The sequence below is a fragment of the Rhodamnia argentea genome, chromosome 6, assembly GCF_020921035.1.
Source record: "Rhodamnia argentea isolate NSW1041297 chromosome 6, ASM2092103v1, whole genome shotgun sequence".
Classification (NCBI taxonomy): Eukaryota; Viridiplantae; Streptophyta; class Magnoliopsida; order Myrtales; family Myrtaceae; genus Rhodamnia; species Rhodamnia argentea.
Genome location: NC_063155.1, coordinates 6,229,097 through 6,248,499, shown reverse-complemented (window position 1 = coordinate 6,248,499; position 19,403 = coordinate 6,229,097). Strand labels below are relative to the sequence as shown.

The following is a 19,403-nucleotide window of genomic DNA, read 5'->3' as shown; positions in this document are numbered from 1 at the left end:
AGGCCACTATGAAAATATTTTCCTACGAAAACTTAACTTCGGGATGATAATTTCATCGTTAAAAAATTGAAACCATGTATTGATGTTTGGAATAGAAACTCTGCGTTTGGGAACGAGAGCCCCCATCGTTAGTTCTTGAGACCCTTGGCAGTCGAGCTGAGCCTAGCTAGTCCTCCAGCGTCCTAGCCTAAGTACATCTAGGTAGGGGTGTGCATGATTTGGGCCGGTCCGGTCTCGGTATGGAACCGTAGACCGGACCGGTAGTCCCGATCCCTAAATTTTCGGGACCAAGGATCGGATCGAGACCAGCTGTCCTGTCTGGTCCCGGTCCCGGCCTAGTTGGGGCCCTAACACCAGCTGTTTATAAAAATATAACACTTGAAATACAATATGCTTCGATTGCATGTTAATTTACAATCTATACCCCCGGTTGAATTAAAAAACCACGCCGGTTCAATTTTCTTAGCTTTGTAATGAAGGCGTGTCTTCATAGAATGGTAGACTTAAGAATGATATTGGTGTAATCTCCGACACAATAGAGATATATAAATGACATAATCGAAAAAATCTGGCTGGCGAATGCATATTAATAGTGATGTTGTTCATTAAACGGATGGTGCAAAAACAAAATATAGGACTACTCATTAAAATGAACAACTGAAACGCATGAACAGTAAGAAATTGCTACCTCTATATTAAATGAATCGATTGAATCGTTTCTTTCTAGAAATAATAGGCCAGTGTACACTCATAATAAATAGGATAGACTGCATTCATAACATTAAGTGGTTTCGCTAGCATTGATATAAACGCTAGCATTCAACTCGGACATGCTTGTAAACATTAAGTGTACACTCATAATAAAGGGTTGTTCGAGTTTCAAAGAGAAATTGATATAAACCATTCTCGTAAAGTGGTTTCGCTAGCATTCAACTCGGACATGCTTTCATGGTTCCAACTAAACCGCTACTCAATTCTTTCACGATTCGTGTCATTGTTAACAGGCAAAAAACATGCCATATATGCAAAACGTTCTGGAGATACATTGTCAAAAATGTACAACCTAACACTAAAAATGGCTCGAGAAATAAACATTAAAAACAAATGAAAGCTTTATTTTTTTAATTGTATATATTTATATATAAAATAATTATATATTATGGGTGGTCCGGTGCAGGTCGGTCCCATCCACCTGGAATCGAGGACCAGATTGCTCGGTCATCGGTCCCATTTATTGGGACAGGGGATCGAACCGCCCCCCTCAAGGACCGGATCAACCCGCCCGGTCCGGTCCGGTTTGCTCACCCCTACATCTAGGTTGAGCCCAAGACCCCGGTCACTACGCTCAAGACACCAAGCTCGGTAATATCGAGACTAGGCTTGAGTCCTTGACTTCAAAGCTCGGGTTCATCGAGGCTAGGCCCGAACTCATGCCCGTTTCCAAATCCCCTGCGCCCGCGCCTTAGTCCATCGATGTCGGTGTCGGGATCGGCCGCCAAGGCCCCGAGCTTGACCCGTATGGACTAGGGTTTGAGCGTTGATTTAAGGGCTCGGCCTTGACGGACCCGGGCGTAGGCATTGATATCGAAATCTCGGGCCCAGCCTCGATTTACCTAGGCTTGAGCATGGGTGTCCCTATCCTAGGCATTGGGTCATACGAAGGCTCGGATGCTCGGGGACCCGGCCCCAACCTCTATAGATCGGGGGCCGAGGCACTAGGGAACTGCGTATGGACATCGAGTTCTTGAACCTAGTTTTGGTGGATTCAAGACCAGTGCTTGTATTAAGTTCCTTGGCTACCCATATGCAAGCAATTAGCGCCAGATACCGTATGTCTATCTAGGAAAATCAAATGAAATTTTTCCTTATATATTCAGTTCTATTTTCAGGTTAAATGACGAAAAATATTATCATTTTTTTAAAAAATAACTTCTCGTAAAACATTTTCCAAAAGTATCAATTTTTCGCAAGACAAACGGAGGATACAAGAGGGGGTTCCAGTGCCGGTTTTTGGGCCCGCCAATCAAAGCACTAGAAAGGAGGTTTCGAGTTTTCCTTCGCCGGAAAAGATAAGAGAGGAAACACGTTTGGGATAAATGCGGAAGATGCCCGTTCTCGCAGTTAACCAATAGGAAAATCAGCAGATCAGGAACGGAGGGAAAGCACAAGCCTTATCGACAGAAGGAAGACGAATCCAATCCTTTTCTTATTGATTTGTTCAAACACAAGGCAGCAACAATGTGTGGACATAGTTTGTTTCAAATTTTCAGTGGCGTTCAAAGTGGTTGAAATGTCATGATTTGTCGCTTAGGCGTTGTCGCCGGAAGGCTGCTTCGGAGGGTCCGCTACCGTGCTGGCGTTCGCCAAGTTTTGGTACTGAGGGGTCAGCGCAGAAGCCTGATGCTGAGAGTAATACGCCAGGTCGTGCGCGGAGTAGGAGTAGTCGAACGCCGCATGGTTGCTTGCCCCTCCTGCGGGTTGGGGCTGCTGATTGATCTGCGCCATCATCCCCGCGTGTTGCCGCTGGTACTGCCCGGCCGGGACTTGGATCAGCGGCTGATGTGAGGCCATGTATGAGTTGTACATGCTGGATGCCATCTCGGGCGTCACTTGGCCGGGGGTCCTGGCAGCGTGATAGATCGGCGCGGTCAAGTCTTTGTAACCGCCAGCCGGTTGGGCTGAAGACGGGCTAGAAGTTGGCAAGGGCCTGGCCTGGCCCACCACCGACCCGTCGGGCATCACGTACACCGGGTGGTGAAGCTGCTGCTGCTGCGACTGCATCTGATAGACCGGGTAGTACGGTGAGACCAGGACCGGGCTCTGGCTTTGGGCCGGGTGCGGGATGTAATGCGTACTCATGTGCACAAACTGTTGCTGTTGTGGCTGCGGTGGCGGTGGCTGTGGGGGCAATGGAGGCAGATGGTCCGAAGGTGGAGCTGGGGCGTAGCTTGGATCCGCCGCCTGCGGGATAGGGGCTTGGGGGGTCGGGTCAGCAGGGTCGGTCCCCGGGGTCGGGCTAAAAGGGCCCCTCCTCTGTTCCTTGAGCTCAACGTGAGACTGGTCTTCGTAGTACATGGGCCTCGAGAGAGAGCTTGCAGACGCAATGCTGCTATCGCTGCATAATCACATTCAATTTTTCGAACCATCTCATTGTAAGATTCTTGGTTTTTCCATAGGTTTTCAGAATGATTAGGGCTCCATTGTCTAAGTCGGGCTCAATCAAAACAAGTGATCTAAATTTGTCTAAATTGACCATTGACATCAAGAAATCATACCTGGCGACTGAATCAGGAGAAGGCAAATTGTAAGCAGCCGAGGCCTTGTGTTGCAGCGGCTGAACCTGCACGGGCTGAAGCATTGGCAGTGGCGGTTTCCGCAATGCCATAGGCGGCGCTCCTTGATCCGACCTCTCGTCATCCGACACAGCCCTGTTGCTCATGTTCTCGCCACAACCGCTGGCTTGATTCGCCATGCTCGCGCTTGCCGCCGCATTCAGTGCGGCGCTCGCCATGATCCCACTTGGGAAGGGCGGTGCCAGAGCCGAGAAGGCCCCGTAGCCATCGTCGTGCCTATACAGATGGTTTGCGGCTATGCTCATTTGGGCGAACTGGTCGTCAATCCCGACGGTTCTCTGATCGACCGAGACCCTTATCGGGGGCAGATTCGACATTGAAGGCGAGGACGATGACGATCCGTGGGAGGAGGAGGAGTTCTCCACCACCGGCGAATCGGGCATTGCGAACTGCACGTCCTGCGCGGCCTTCACTTGCTTGCTGTTGTCGTTGGTGTTGGTGCTGTTGTTGTGATCTTCGATCTGGGCTTCGAGATCGTTCGGAGGGTCGTGGTTGGGGTCGAGGTTGACGAGGCAGTCCACGCCGGTCGCCGAGTCGGAGAGGCCACGGGGGAGGATGCCGGCGTGGTTGAGGGCGTCGACGAACCAGGTCTCGGACTTGGAGTCGTCGAGGAGGGTGCCCATGGATGTGGCGGTCTCGGGCTTGGTGAAGAAGAGGAAGAGGCGGAGGCGGGAGGGGCGGAGGGGTGAGGGGGAGGGGGAGGCGGCGCGGTCGTACTCGTCGATCATGTTGAGGAGGTCCTCGTCGTTGGTGACGGAGATGAGGGAGTCGAGGTCCTCGGTGGGGAGCTGGTACTTGAGGGCGAAGGGGCGGCCGTGGAGGAGCGCGCGGGAGAGGCGGGCGGACAGGTCGGCAAGCGAGGAGTGGCGGTCCACGACCACTATGCGGGTCTCGCCGCCGACGTAGCAGAGGGACTTGTCATGGGGGCGGGGGATGATGTGGCCGCCGAAGCTGCACATCAGGCGGAGCTTCGGCGGGAGGGGGTCGTCGTCGACGGCGCCGTCTCGGGGGGAGTCGAGGGAGTCCGGGTAGGAGAGGGGGATGCTGGCAGCGGTGGCGACGGTGGCTGTGGAAAGAGGCGGGAGAGGGGGTGGATCCATCGCCGGCGGCGGCGGCGGCGGCGACGGTGGGGGTCTGATGGAAGAAATGGGGGTGGGGATTGGGTCAGGCGCGAGGGTAAAATGGAAGAGAGCTACGCTGATCGTCTCGTTTTTGACTCCGAGGAAGTTCGCGGACTGGAATGGACGGAGTCTCCGTGCATGTTGAAGGTGGGCCCCCCTTTATTTTCTATTGGCTGGTATTTATTAATTAATAATTATATATCTGCAGCGTTATTTTCACTCCATTTTAAGTATAACACATCTTTTTTACAACTCGATTGATCAAATTATATCTTTACTAACATGTTCGATATATTGATTTTCGATAACATTTTGTGCTATGTTTCCAAAGTAAATTAGTAAATTTATCTCCAAGTCGCTTTCGAATCTATAATAATGGAAAGATGTCTTGCATTCTAAGTAATTTCGGATAACAACCCATATCCTGATTCCAAAAGTTAAAATTTTATTTGATGTAGATTCGTTATTCCTAATTTCGTTTCTGTTGTACATCAGATACTAATAGAGATAGAGAAAGGGGGAAAAACTAAAGATTTCACTCACACAATATTTTTGATTGAAAAATCAATCTTTCGTATCCTTCGTTAATTTTAATCGATAAAGTTGCTAATTTCAAATTTTAGGAAATTGTTCATTTTTTTTCTTTTGATGGAAGTCTTGGGCTCCTTTTTTTTTTTTTCTTCCACGAAAAATAAATGAGTTGAAGAACGTTTTTCAAATGATTGATTATATAGCTCGGGAAAATGATTGGGCGAAAAATATGTTCATTGTGCACAAAAATGTTCAGACATAAAATATTCTCGATAGCAGAAACAATTTTCATTGACTAATTATTTCAAGAGATACATGTAATTAATTTTAGAAAAAAATATTTTTCGAAACACTCATTCTTAGTGAAACAAAGGGAAAACAAATCTAGTTAAACCTTCTTCGCATTCTAGCAAAAAAAAAAAAAAAAAACAAAGAAGAGGTATTTTCGTTAAAAAGAAAAGATTGTTGAAATTGCAGAGATCAAGCAATCTTCAAGCCAAGCAAAGAAATAAGATATCTATAAAGATGATCGAAGTGGTTTCAAACTACAGTATCTTCGATGATTGGGTAGGATGATTTTCTATCTAAGGAAGATTCTCATCTCTATCTAAAGAAGATTTTAGACATTTTGTCATTCATCAATTGGGAAAGTCAATCGCTTTGTGAATCTCGCTATTCTGGAATATATTTGATTGACAAGTCCACTTAAAATCGAACAGCATCGGGTTGCCCCGGTGTAATTTCCCAGACCGATCTAGCTCCTTTCAGCCGCGTACTTGTTATGAATTCGACTGCTTACTTCTGAGCTTTAAATCGGAGGCCGCTCGTGTAAAATCTCACCCGTCGCGTTCAGATCGTTCTGGTCAGGATCTCCTACGCAGGCCGGAAGGCCTCAACTCAAACGGTGCGCGGGTTTACGAGGTGCGAGAGTCGTTCCGGCAGTCGGGCCTAGATGGGATCGCGCGTTCGAGATTTAAAAAGGAAAAAAGAAAGCTAAAAATAAGGATGGGGAAGTGGGCCCAGGATGAGCTGGCCAATGCCATGCAATTTTGTGCAGTGTACCAGGAACTACGTGGATCGGAGTGCGCACGTGCGCATCCATCGGGGCATGTGCGCCGGGCGAGCCCATACACGACGCTTCGAACTTAAGCGGCGGATGATCGCAGTAACCCTCTCTCTTTCCACGTGTAAACGCCGGGAAACGAAAGAGAGAAAATAATTAGAAAATTAAAAAAAAAAAGAAGAGGGAACGCCTTTGCTTATCTCGTATACGAGGAACATGTTGGTCAGGAATAAAACCCAAGAGGGCCGATGCAGGCGAGCCCTTGGTGGACCCCACCCAGACAGACAGAATTAGATTCGCTAATCTATTCTTAATCGACACGTTAACCATAATAATCGCGATGACAGGTGCCGCCCCGGCCAAAGTAACCGATGTGGGGATCGCCTCCGATCCGAAATAATAATGCCCGATCAACGAGCCGGCGCAATCAGCCGTGGCACGCACGTGATGTCGCACGCATCAAAGCTCAAAAGTCACCTCACACATGGCGACTTCGAGGAGTCACTAGTTAATTAGATGTGATTTTTTTAGGCATAAGGACACTCTAAGTGTCAATATTTGTATATTTATTTCGAGATCATTTAGGTGTCAAATCGGAGAAAAGATGATTACTTTTGTGCCAATGGTGAGAAATTCCAACAACTTCACCAAAGTTAGCATTTAAATAATTGTTTTAAAAAAAATTAGCACTTAAGTTATCCAAAAAATGATTATCTCAATGTCAAATCGGAGAAAAAACACTCACTTTAGTATTAATTCCGACGACTTCACATGAGTTAGCATTTAAATAATCGGTTTTCAAAAAAATTGATACTTAAGTGGTAAAAAAAATATTGACATCAAAATGAGCGCCGTACACAAATATTGACATTTGAGGTGCTCTTTTACAGATTTTTTTTTTATTTACAAATTTGCCAATATGTCTCTTTTACATTACTCTCAACGCGCAAATATAAAAGTTACAATCATCCTTTTTTTCAATTTTAAACAAATTAAAATTAAAACACCTAAATTGATCACACCAAACAACTTTCCAAAATATATGTTTACCAAAAAACATTTCTCCAAATTTACTTGTTAAGATATTTTTCTATTACAGCTTACCAAACGGCCACAGTAAAAGACACACGAAGTTGTAAAAGTAACCCCAAAATCCTTATAATTACGTGGCATTTGAGCTTATTAAACTCAAACTAGAGTTGGTGACCAAAGTTTTTTTTTTTTGGGTCGAATGGCGACAAAATTTAGTTGCCAAAAAAAAATGGAAACAATATCATCCCAAATATAAAATAAATAAATAAAAATTAATAGCCCAAATCTGCATGAGATCAGCGTGCGTCATCATCTGTTGGATGGAATGCTGCTGGAACTCTCTAACTGTCGCTGAAGCGACGAACTCGCGATGCGCTGCAAATCGCGAACCCAGTCAGTTGCAAATTTCTTCCTCCAACTCCGCCGTGATCGTTCGTTCGCGAGTTCCGAAATCGTGTGACGTTCGGTTCGAACTCCGATACCGGCGTGTTCGCGCCGCTCTCCTCGAAACGTTTTTCGTTTTCGGATTCGATCGGGTGGCTCGAGTTTGCTTGGGGATCGTTCGCGGAGCCGGAGGAACGAGGTGCCGTTCGCGTGCTCGCTCGCTCGCTCGCTCTCGTCGAAGGCGATCGAACGAATGACGGACGATTGAAGGAAAAGCCGCGTCGATCAGGGTAGGTGACGATCTCTCCCGACGCGCGTCGATGGTCCGTCCATTTGACTTCGGGATAACTTCTGCTCGCTAAGCAATCTTCGTCGTCTCTTTTAAAATCTTATTGTCACCGTCGCCGTGTGGTGGTTGTTGCCTTCGGAGTTACGATCCTGGCAGAACACAATTATTATTGGTTTGTTTATGAATTCGTGTGATTTGTACTCAGACCGCGTCAACTCGGTTTTTGATGGGGGTCGTATTCTGTGCAGGTTTTGTCCGGGGGATGGTGGTATCTATCGGTCGACCCACGCGCAGCCGTGTTTTCGAAAAGAGTTCTTTCGGCTCTGCTTCGCTTGGAGGCTTCTCGCGGATTGGATCGGTTTTGCAAGGTTCGGGTGTCTTCGGCTTTCTCGCTCTGCTTCCGTCTCCGCGTCTTGCTCTGTTGTCCGCGTCATGCGCTTCTGGATCTATTCCAACTCTTCGTTTCTGCTTTGGCTTCGGATGAAATGGATTCGGGGAATAATATTCTTGCGTGTGATGTTCTTGAAGATGAAGTGATTGATTTTCATCAATCTCAGCTTCTTGACAAACCTTATGCAATCGCGCTTAGGTGTTTGCATGTGCTTTTGTTTTTTTTTTTTTGTAGTGTAATGTCGAAATCGGACCGATGGTTTTTGGGCATTGTAGTCCCTCTTACTCTTGACTCTATAACTTCACCCAAATTTATGCGTTTAGATAGACGAGGGTCTGAACATTCTTTCGATGTTTACTTTCTGGGTGAAGCTTTGTCTACCCACAACTTTTCTAATCTAGTCGCAACTTTTCTCCATTTTGACTTTTTGAGCTAAAAGACAATGTCTACCAAATCTATAATTTTGAGCAGTGGATTTGTTTTTCAGCACTAAAAGCTTTTTTACCACCAGGCAAATGTTACTCTCTGTATGGTTCGTGGCTTTCAATATGACTTGTTAAGAATCTAGATGTCCTTCAAGTGCCATGCTTTGTGTGTGAATCCTTTAATTGTCTGAGTTTTCATGAGCTCTCATGGCTTTTAGTTTTCCTTTGTGCTTCCAAAGTAATCGGTTATGTTGCGCAGGCACGCAAAAATGTCAGACATTGAGTTGGGGTCTCACACTATTCAATCCCATGGATTCAAGGTGGCAAAAACGCATAAGCATGACTGGCTCATTCTTTTGCTTCTTGTGGTGATAGAAGCCATCTTACTTATGATAGAACCATTTCACCGTTTTGTTGGAAGAGACATGTTGACAGACATGAAATATCCTTTGAAGGGCAATACTATGCCCTTTTGGGCTGTCCCAGTAAGTGTTCTCGCTGGCCTTTGAAATATGCACTCCATAGGTGCTGCCATCTGCAAAATGATCTTATCCCAACGGCCAATTTCTCTCGACAAAGAAGACTAATGCTGACCTTTTGTCTTGGGCAGATTCTTGCCATAGTGTTTCCGTTCGTTGTCTTTCTTGTTTACTACTTCAACCGCAGAGACGTTTATGATTTCCATCACGCCATTTTGGGTGCTTCCTCTGTCCTTTCCATTGATTTATAATTCTGTTCGTCCTGAAATATGTTCAACAGAATCCTTAGCTTATGGGGAGAATATGCAAGTTGCAGGCCTTCTATTTTCGGTACTTTTGACTGCGGTGATTACCGATGCTATAAAAGATACTGTTGGACGACCAAGACCAGACTTCTTCTGGCGGTGTTTCCCTGATGGAAAAGGGGTCAGTTCCAATCCTCATAATTCAGTTGGTTTTTGCTTAACATCCCCTCCCTTCCCTTTACCGTGACAGGACAGGACACAAACATAGAGAGACCAAATTTCTTCAAATAGACCGATACTCTTACAGGCATAAGCAAATGAATTTCTTGCATTATTTAATTCCTTAACTTCCAATGGTCATTTACATGCCAGGTTTTTGATCCTGTAACGGAGGATGTCATCTGTCATGGAGATAATGCTGTGATAAAGGAAGGCTACAAAAGCTTCCCCAGTGGGCATACCTCTTGTGAGTATATGTGAAATGACTGGTTTTTTTTATCATGCTTGTGTGAAAAGCTGAAAAGGGTCAATTCGATTCTCAGAACGTGGCTTTCTTTGATCAATAAATGTCTATCTCACTCTGGAGTTCTCCTCGGAGGGCCTTTTTAACTGGAACACCTGGACAGGAGAAACAGCCAACAATCCTTTAATGTCACTCTCGACTACACCCTCTTGACTAGGTCACTAGTTCTCTTAATAATACTCGATGCCAGACTTCTACACTATTCTCGCCCAAATGGTAAAGATTGTGATACTGGAATAGAAAAACAGAGCAATCTTGATATATCTGCTGGTTTTTTGCTGGAATGCCAGATTGGTTAAAAATTTGACTCAGGAATTGACACAGCTTAGTATGGTTCATAATCTTTCAGAAAGAAGTGAAAAATGTCGGTCATTAAAATGCAACAGATGTTGAGCATATCTGGACTGCAATGAAAATCTCTCGATAATTCTCAAACTAATGGCGAAATTAGGCAGTGACCTGACAGCAATCAGCTTTTGTAGTCAATTTTTTTTTTCCCCGTTTATATGGGATGACCGTGCAGAAGGCTCATTTGATTGTCCACATCCAGGGTCCTTTGCAGGTCTAAGTTACCTTTCATGGTATCTAGCAGGGAAAATTAGAGCATTTGACCGTCGGGGCCACATTGCAAAACTCTGCATCATACTTGTCCCTTTGCTTCTTGCGGCCCTTGTCGCTATTTCTCGTGTCGATGACTATTGGCACCATTGGCAGGATGTATTTGCCGGCGCTCTTATAGGTTAGTATTGGAAGTGGCATGACTGATCAAAAAGAAAAGGTCGTGCCAATTAGTCTTTGCAGATGAAATACATAACTTTCATCCACAACCTTGCTAATGTTTTCTAATGCAGGATCAGTCATTGCCGCATTTTGTTACTTGCAGTTCTTCCCTTATCCAAGTGATATGAATGGTATGTCTATTCGCTTTGCAGCTCGCTCACACACTAGCTCTGAAAATAGCAATTTCTGTCTTTTATGTTTTTTTTTTTTTGGTAAGTTCTTTCTTTTATGTTATGTTCTTCATGGGTTATATCCTCCTTCAGCTGTAGGTTCTATTCATTATCAGTGTGTCATAAGAAACTTTTCGGGATTTAAAATGATTGGAGGGCGCGGCAGAGTCTAGTTCGCTTGTTTAAGTTCATTGTCCAGTATGCCATTCATCGACGCCCGTAAAATGGTCATGCAGGTTGGGCGCCTCACACATTTTTTCAGATGATGGAAGAGAGAAATAGGGCTCCTTCTACAGCTCAAAGGGTTAACTCTTTTCATCCGCAACAAGCTGAAGTCGAAGCTTCATTTATGCGAAGAAATAATGACATGGAAAGTACGGAATCAAGCTCTCGTGAGTATGATACCTCCCCTGTTTTGGATGGCATGGAAGCTGGGAGAAAATACTGATGTAAGATAAAATATGTCGGAGTAATGCATGTTGGCATTTTTGTAGATGGATGTCCGAGTGAATTCTCTACCCTCTGTTGTAGATATCCTTCTTGAAACTATCTGAGTTGAGGCTTCTTTTCATACCTTGGGATGACATAGCATGGTGTCACATTTCCCCTTGAATGTATGCACGTTTGTGCGGATTTCAAGGAAGAAAAGTAGTTTATTTTGCTTAAGGAAACGTGTTAGTGAGGGTAGAATAGTCACTTTATGTCTAGAGGATTTTCTTATATACTCTTCTTATATATATTATTGTAATTCCTTGGTGATTAATAATAAGGCAACATCATGTCCTAAAAAATGGTATCAGATCCTAATCCCTAATTCCTTGATGTCATCGAAACAACCACAGTTTGCCAGTTCCGTCGATGGAAAACTAATTCATCAGGTCCCTCACGTCGCTCCTCTTCATCAGGCATGTCCCCAGCCTCTTGCATCTCCTCCTCACTTTACAGCCTCGCGACCAGCCACCCGTGACTCGCCTCCATCCCCTAGCCCCTTGCGCGACTCGCCTGCCCCAGCACTAGTCTCGATCAAAGAACTCTAGGGATTTTTCTTTTGGTCAAAAAAGAACTCTAGGGATTGAAAAGCAAAAAAAAAAAAAAAAAGGATAATTTCAGGGTGCCGAGAGATGCTGTCCAGTTCTCTTAGATGGCTTCTTGTCGCTGTGTACTGATCCTTGAAGCGTTGGATATTCTGTGGTAATACTTCGATGCTAATTTGATGATTTTATGAGTTTTTTTTAATAAACTATTGTCATTAGTTGTGATTCAATTGAACCTTCATTTGTGGCGGCTCTTTTGTGGCTTGTTTGATCAGATAATGATCACTTGTTATTCATTTGTGGCGGATCGTGTGTGCCTATATATATATATGTGTGTGTGTGACATAGAATGACTATTCTACCTAGACATGGCCACGGGCCGTGAACCGGCGATTCCGGTTCGTGGCCATGCTTGAACCGGAACATTCCCTTGAAAGGGTAGTCTCGATTCCGGGCCGATTCCAGTTTTGAATTTTAAATTTAATTTTATGAAATAAAAAATAAAAAATTATCAATTATAAATGATAAATAAATTGTATATTGTAATCACATTTGGAGGGAAAAAAAGGGAGATGGAAGGGGCTTAAACTCAATGAATTATCATTAAACGCCTACATATCTTCTTGGGAATAGAAAAATCAAAGCTCATGTAATTCTTTTACCTTTGATAACCCAACTTAACTTATCGTCAATCATTGCTACTCGTTGTGGTACCCGTGGTGGTGGTATCTCTACTATCATCATTGAAGAATTCATCGTCTCGATCCAACTCTTGTTATCGAAATTTATCTTTTGTCCAATCATCGACACAAACTTGAGCCTCCACAACATCCAGATTTAATCTTGAATGGCGGTTGTCCAAAATTAATCCTCCAACGTTAAATGCTTGTTCAACCGCAACTGTTGAAGAAGGTGTTGCTAACATCTATCTTGCGACGAGAGCGAGGATTAAGAATTGGGTTGAATGAGTCTTCCACCACTCTAGAATTTTGAAATCTGTGCTGTGTTCAGAATCATGAAACTCAAAAGCAATGGTTAAATAATTTTCTAACTTGAAAATATTACTTGTTGCTCATTTTTGTCTTTTTTGCTTACTAATGAGTAGATTGTACTCTCTACTAAGTCTATCGCTCTCCTCCCTTTGTGAGACACTAGGTTGAGAAGATTCACTATCACCTAAACCAGGTTTAAGTACGCTACAAGTGCTAAAACTTATGTACGGTGCTCACTTTAATGTCAAAACTTTTAAAACGATCACTTAAGTGCCAAATTTTTTGAAAAACAACCACTTCGGTGCCAAAACTTTCAAAACGATAACTTAAGTGTCATTTTTTTAAAATGATCATTTAAGTGTCAATTTAAAAAAAAATGATCACTTCAAGTGTCAACTCCACCGAGACACGTCAGCTCAAATATTAAAAAAAAAATAGCACGTTTCGGATTTCTGACAAGTCACGTCGGCTCAAATTGGAGTTAGTACTGAAGTGATCATTTTTAGAAGAAGTTGACACTTAAGTGATCATTTTTTAAAAGAGTTGGCACTTAAGTGATCGTTTTGAAAGTTTTGACACTAAAGTGAATGCCGTACACAAGTTTTGGCACTTCTAGTGTACTTTAGCCCCTAAATCATATATACTACAAAATTCATTATATAATGCTACTATAGCGTCTTTAACCTTTTCTTGTATAGTTTTAATATCTACTGTTTCATTCAAATTTAAACAATCATAATAATAATCCTTCGGATAATCATACAAACCATCCAATTTAGTATGTGGATCGAAAACAATAGAAACCAAATAAACAAGAGGAATGCATGCATAATAATGCAGCCATTTTGCTTTAATTGCTATAATAGTCGGAGCTAATTGAGCATATTTTTCATACTCACAAAAAAAACCAGCAATGCTAATACACTCTATTACAAATAAATGCATAGTAGGATAATAAAAATAAGATAAAGTATAAGTTGCATCATTAAAAACTTTCAAAAAATTTAAATTTTTTTTGCAAACAACCCAATCTTGTAGGAGTAAACTAATTTCGGAAACATTAATCGAAATAAACACACATAATAAATCTTTATAAACAAAAAATTGATGAAGCAACTTGTAGGTAGAATTCCAAAGAGTTGGAACATCTTTTGGATTTTTTTTTTATTTTTGTGTATGTGCTTTACAAAATCTGCCCCATTCTTTCATAACTTGGGAACGACTTCATAAAAATTTAATTGCTCTCTTTATTAGGGTGAGAAAATTCTCAAGAGTTCGTAAACCATATTGTACACATAAATTTAAAACATGGCAAGCACATCTAATGTGAAAAAATTATCCGCCAAAAGAGGGTTTACAAATATTTTCTAACTCGAGAATGGAAGCAGTATTTGACGCGACATTATCAAAACCAACTGAAAAAACTTTATTAATCAAATTATATTCTTCTAAAAGTTGCATAATTATTCTATAAATATTATTGGTCGTATGCCTTTTATCAAACACTCGAAGTGCAAGTACTCTTTTTTGAATGTTCCAATCATCAATCATCACCTATCCAATGACATGTGATACCCATACAAGAATGAATTTGCCAATGATCACTTCAAATGTTGCTAACTATATGCACACGTCCATTGAAATCCGTAAAAAAATTTTGCAAAGCCTTTTTTTTCTTTTTATCAACCCTAAAAAGTTCGCGTTTAAGAGTAGTTCTAGGAGCAGGTTTTGCTTGTGGAGTACATGCAGTATTTATCAAAAAATTCAAACCAATTTTTTCACCATAGGTAAACGGTAAATGTTCAATGGCAACATATTGAGCTAATGTTTCTTTATAAGCTTCATCACTATAATGAAATAAAGGAGAAGTGTCGGGATTGATGTACCCCGAAAATTTGTTGTTGGTCGGTGTTGATCTCCATTTGCGTTGCATGGTTTTGCGTCAGATGCCGACGGTATGTTCTATAACTGTCTCATTTATTAAAATTGTATGATTTTGTACAATATTTACAGTTTATCTTATACTTATCTCCGCCTACATGTACCCTATCGAAGTGTTGCCATAAGTTGGTTGTACTCTCCTAAGCCTACCATTCCGGCCGCTTTGCTGTCGACGTTTCTTCGACACCGGTAGGAGGATGAAGACTTTCTTACGTTAGGACATGCTCGGCGTTGGGAATATAGTTGATATTATTATCAGCGTCTATCCAACATGTAAATTCACAAGGATCATATTGATCATGAGGTTGAGGATAGTCGGATTCCCCTATCTCCGTCGAACTCTTTCTCTTGTCACCGGGTCCGTTTCCACTTGCCATTTTTTTTTTCAGAGAATTAAGCAGAAAGTCGGTTTAGAAAATTGAGAGAATTGAGCTGGGATTGAGAGAATTGAGAGAATTTGAGAGAAATTATGAGAAAAAATGAAATGGAGGGAATAATATTTATAGAGAATTTAGGATAAATTGGTTAATAAAAAAAAGGGGGAGGGGGGATTCGACCGTTGCAATGCAATGGCCCCAAATTGGGCCGTTGGGGGAAAGAGCCCTTTTTTTTTTGGCCTCCCAACGGCTATAAGGGGGTTCGAAACAAGCCTGGAACCCCCGGTTCCGAATTTCCACCGGCCGGTTCCGGGCCCAAATCGGCCCATGGCCGTGTCTAATTCTACCCTCATTTGTACATTTCCTAACACTTCCCCACAAGTTGGGATGCAAATGTAAAAAAATCCCAACTTGTTATGTAGAAAACTCACTCTACTCCCCCTTAGTGATTTAGTAAATATATTTGCAAATTGACATCCGTCCTTGCGTGTTGAAGAATGATCTTCCCTTTCTGAACGTTTTCTCGTACAAAGTGACAATCAATCTCAAAATGTTTGGTTCCCTCATAGAAGGCAGGATTATTTGCAATGTGAATAGCTTTTTGATTATCACAATGTAATACAGATGGATCTAATGTTGACAAACCAAATTCTAACAATAACATCCTCAACTAGAGCAATTCACATGTCACATGTGCCATAGCTCTATATTTTGCTTCAATACTTGATCGGGGAAACCACGTATTGTTTCTTGCTTTTCTAGGCAACTAAATTACCTCCAAGGAACACACAAGAACTCGCTGTAGATATTCTATCGAGGGGACATTCAACCCAATCTACATTAGAGAAACCCGTATTGTTCAAATGTCCATAGTTCTTGAAGAGTAGCCCTTTACTTGGCGTCCCTTCAAGTACTTGATAATCTAAAGTACAGCATCCTAGTGAGTAGTACAAGGAGAACTCATGAACCGATCGACTACACCAACAACAAAAGATATATATCAGGTCTTGTTGTAGTAAGACAGTTCAACTTTCCCACTATCTTCGATTCTTCCTTGTATTGTGTAATAATTCTCCATATTCTACATCAAGTTTCACATTGGTTTCCATAAAAGCATCTACGGGCGTTGCACCAAGAAATCTAACCTCATCAATAATATCGAGTACATTTTTTTGCTATGACAAATTGATACCCGCATGTGAATAGACAACTTCAATTCCTAGAAAATATCATGGAAGTACTAGATCCCTAGTACTAAATTCTGTATGCAAAAACTGCTTAAGCCATTGAATACCATCCGAATCACTACCAATAATGATAATATCATCCACATATACCACCAAAAAGATACAATCAGTCGAGGGGACAAAAATAAAAAATGAATGATCTAATTGACACCATTTCAATCCGTACTTAATAACAACATCACTAAATCTACCAAACCAAGTACGAGGAGATTACTTGAGTCCATACAAGACTTTATATAAGCAACATACCAAATTTCTCTCCTTGAGCAACAAACTCGGCTGGTTGCTTCATATATGCTTCCTCTGTCAAATCACCATGGAGGAATGCATTTTTCACATCTAATTGATGAAGAAACCAACCAAAATGTGCCGCTAGAGAAATAAAGACACGACACATGGAATTTTGGCAGCAGGTGAAAAAGAAAGTTGTGGAGGTTAAAGGAGTTTGTATCGGTGCTCTACCTGTTCTTTTGGGAGTGGAACCAAATTTGACTTTATTTGCTCTTCCTCATTTGTTGCTTTGAACGCAGGACCGTCACTGTTACTCCTTATCTTCCAACCTTCTTCCTTCAAATTATGTAGTTTCCCACGAAATTTCCAACATGTTTCTTTAGTATGTGAGGATTTCTTGCAATGTTCACACCATGATAGGATAAGAATAGTAGGAGTACTATAACTTTTATACGATGCTCACTTGAATGACATAACTTTTTTTTTTTGCTAACTTAAATATCACAAATTTAAAAAATTGATCACTTAAGTGCTAGTAGTGATCTATCTCGACGGGTATTCGACATGGGCACCAATGGAAAATTTATAATTTTATTTAATTTTTATATTTTTTCAATTATTTCATTTTTATTTTTATTTTTCTTTTCCTTTTTTAGCAAGGGTCACCAATGATTGTCGCTCGCCTCGTCCCGATCCGGCGAGGGCTTTCACGTTTTCGTCCTCAACTGGTAAGGGTGAGCCATTCCAAGCTCCGTAAAGGTTCTATCTAGAACCTGAAATTTATCCATCGGAACAAGTTCCTTGTTTTTTTAAACCCGTAACCTACTATGCATAACCCGAAACCTACCTAATCATAGGTTCCGGGGTCCACCCTAGTTCAACCTATATGTTTAATTGAACGATTGCAGCGAATCATCATTTATAATGACTACCACTTGCTACTACCATCCATTTACCCCAACTCATATTTAGACAAATGAATAAATATGAAATATTAACAACGTGAACATTTTAGTCATAAGTATTGTCGAAAATGAAAACTCAAACTATAGGTTCTAGATTATATACTCATCATCGGACGTTATGGAATATGCAAGTACACACAAAGACATATACCAAGAATTTAAAAAAAAAAAAAACTTATTCTAGGTTCTAGGTTCTAGGTTCCATCGACTTGGAACCCGAAACTTACCCATTGAAACATATTCCCTAATTTTTGGAACCTGTTACTTACCATGGATACCTGGAACTGTAACCTAGAACCCGATTGGTTCCCTACTGTTCCAGTTTGAAAATCTATCTTGGAATCGTGCCCATCCTTAGTGGCTGACTAGGGCCTTCGCTGGGTAGGAAAACAAGAAAAAAAGGTAAAGAAAAATAAAAAAATAAACAAATGATGAAAAAATCCATGTCGAAATGGAAAATTAAATAAAATTTACACGTAGGATGATTTGTTGAGAATGGAAATTAAATGATCGATTTTATTCCGATGTGGTACTTAAGTGAGCGAAAAAAAGTTATCGCACTCAAGTAAGCGTCGAACGAAAGTCATGGCATTTTGTTGTTCTTGTCCCCACCATGGTTTCTTCCTCTTGTCTTCTGCATAGTCAAGCCCCCAAGCTACAGTTTAGAATTTTCAAATATAGAGTTAACATATGTTTTTGAATCACGTAGCATGATTCCCCTCTAAGTTTCCTCCATTCTAACTTTTGAGAAAACTTCGCTGATGGATGAAAGAAGTTTTCGACCAAGGATTCTGCCTCTATCCTCATCTAAGCTTCGATTAAGGCCTGCTAGAAACATTTATACTATGCAATTATCTTCTCTCTTCATTTGTCTCTTGTAATTAGTAGGACTTTCCTATGTATCATCACAACGTTGATCTAATTCCTGCCACAAGGTCACCATTTCATTGTAGTAAACAGTGGCATCATGATCTCTTTGCCTTGATTACCATAGCTTTGCCTTCAGTTAAAAAATCTAGGAAGAATTTTCCAAATCAGAATATGTTTTTCTCACAATGTTCCACACATCATTAGTTGTCGGAAGGAATAGGTGTGGTTATCAATTGCTGGTTCCATAGAATTGATCAACCAGACAATCACTAAAGAGTTCTCCGATCTCGAAGTTTGCCAATACGGATTGCTTTTTGCTGGTTCACTCACCTTGCCTATCAAGTGGCCCAGCTTTCTTTGCCATCGATTGCTAGTTTCATCGATTGAGTCCACTCCAACTAATTTTGTACATTCAATCGGTGAACTGTTAATAGTAGGTTAGAGTTTTGGGAAAATTGCTTTCCACTACTGCTCAATTTCGATATAGATCAATTGGGTTGTTCTCTAGTGTGATAGTTGAAGAACCGATGTCCTGAATATCTCTGGTCATTGCCATTTTCACCATAGTAGTAGCCGGATTCAAAACCTCTGATACCATGCGATTTCAAAAGAAGAAAAGTAGTTATTTTTGGTTCTCATTACTCATATTAATAAGGCCTAGGACAGCTAGAAAATAAAAAATAAAAGGAGAAAAAGGAAAAGATTCCTACTTCCTAATTCCGAGAATTCAGAAATAAAAGGAAACACAATAAATGAAAATAAAATAATCTCATATCCCAAGATTTTCTCTCGATTCCTCGAGATTCTCTCCTAATTCTTAGATGGTTTATCTAATGTCCAAATTGTAGATTTGTTTGTACCTTTTGCGGTCTTTAGGCTAAGATTGAGTGTCGATCTTAGACTCGTATATCTAATTGGGAGAGTGTTCGGCTTAGGCTTCATAGTTTTTCATTTCAACAC

At 41.5% G+C, this 19,403-nt stretch overlaps 2 protein-coding genes across 4 annotated transcripts; one reads left to right on the top strand and one right to left on the bottom strand.

Annotated features, from left to right (window-relative positions):
* Nucleotides 1-2,207: 2,207 nt before the first annotated feature.
* On the bottom strand, nucleotides 2,208-4,502 carry LOC115743715 (ecdysone-induced protein 75B). The gene is made up of 2 exons (XM_030678638.2): nucleotides 3,276-4,502; nucleotides 2,208-3,115 (listed from the first exon to the last, which is right to left on the bottom strand). The coding sequence occupies exons 1-2, from the start codon at nucleotides 4,451-4,453 to the stop codon at nucleotides 2,308-2,310; spliced, it is 1,986 nt and encodes a 661-aa protein (XP_030534498.1). The 5' UTR covers nucleotides 4,454-4,502; the 3' UTR covers nucleotides 2,208-2,307.
* Nucleotides 4,503-7,533: 3,031 nt separating this feature from the next.
* Nucleotides 7,534-19,076, top strand: LOC115745017 (lipid phosphate phosphatase 2). Of its 3 annotated transcripts, XR_007198892.1 has the most exons (10): nucleotides 7,765-7,774; nucleotides 8,022-8,141; nucleotides 8,849-9,074; nucleotides 9,200-9,287; nucleotides 9,385-9,494; nucleotides 9,686-9,779; nucleotides 10,387-10,575; nucleotides 10,688-10,747; nucleotides 11,023-11,290; nucleotides 18,937-19,076. XR_007198892.1 is itself a non-coding variant. In XM_030680437.2 (9 exons), the coding sequence occupies exons 3-9, from the start codon at nucleotides 8,859-8,861 to the stop codon at nucleotides 11,232-11,234; spliced, it is 969 nt and encodes a 322-aa protein (XP_030536297.1). In that variant the 5' UTR covers nucleotides 7,534-7,774; nucleotides 8,022-8,141; nucleotides 8,849-8,858; the 3' UTR covers nucleotides 11,235-11,451. The 3 variants fall into 3 exon arrangements, 2 of the variants coding, with proteins under 2 accessions (XP_030536297.1, XP_030536290.1); XM_030680437.2 differs by lacking the exon at nucleotides 18,937-19,076 and having other exon boundaries at nucleotides 7,534-7,774; nucleotides 11,023-11,451; XM_030680430.2 differs by lacking the exons at nucleotides 11,023-11,290; nucleotides 18,937-19,076 and adding an exon at nucleotides 10,831-11,010 and having other exon boundaries at nucleotides 10,688-10,797.
* The last annotated feature ends 327 nt before the right edge of the window (nucleotides 19,077-19,403 follow it).

What these genes read in the sequence shown, in the direction of transcription:
- LOC115745017 (XM_030680437.2), top strand. Translation starts at nt 8,859, where the DNA reads ATGTCAGACATTGAGTTGGGGTCTCACACTATTCAATCCCATGGATTC. An exon ending in GTTTCCCTGATGGAAAAGGG is followed by an intron (nt 9,495 to 9,685) that starts GTCAGTTCCAAT and finishes TTTACATGCCAG; the next exon opens with GTTTTTGATCCTGTAACGGA. An exon ending in CCCCAGTGGGCATACCTCTT is followed by an intron (nt 9,780 to 10,386) that starts GTGAGTATATGT and finishes GTCCACATCCAG; the next exon opens with GGTCCTTTGCAGGTCTAAGT.
- LOC115743715 (XM_030678638.2), bottom strand. Translation starts at nt 4,453, where the DNA reads ATGGATCCACCCCCTCTCCCGCCTCTTTCCACAGCCACCGTCGCCACC. An exon ending in TCTCCTGATTCAGTCGCCAG is followed by an intron (nt 3,116 to 3,275) that starts GTATGATTTCTT and finishes GTGATTATGCAG; the next exon opens with CGATAGCAGCATTGCGTCTG.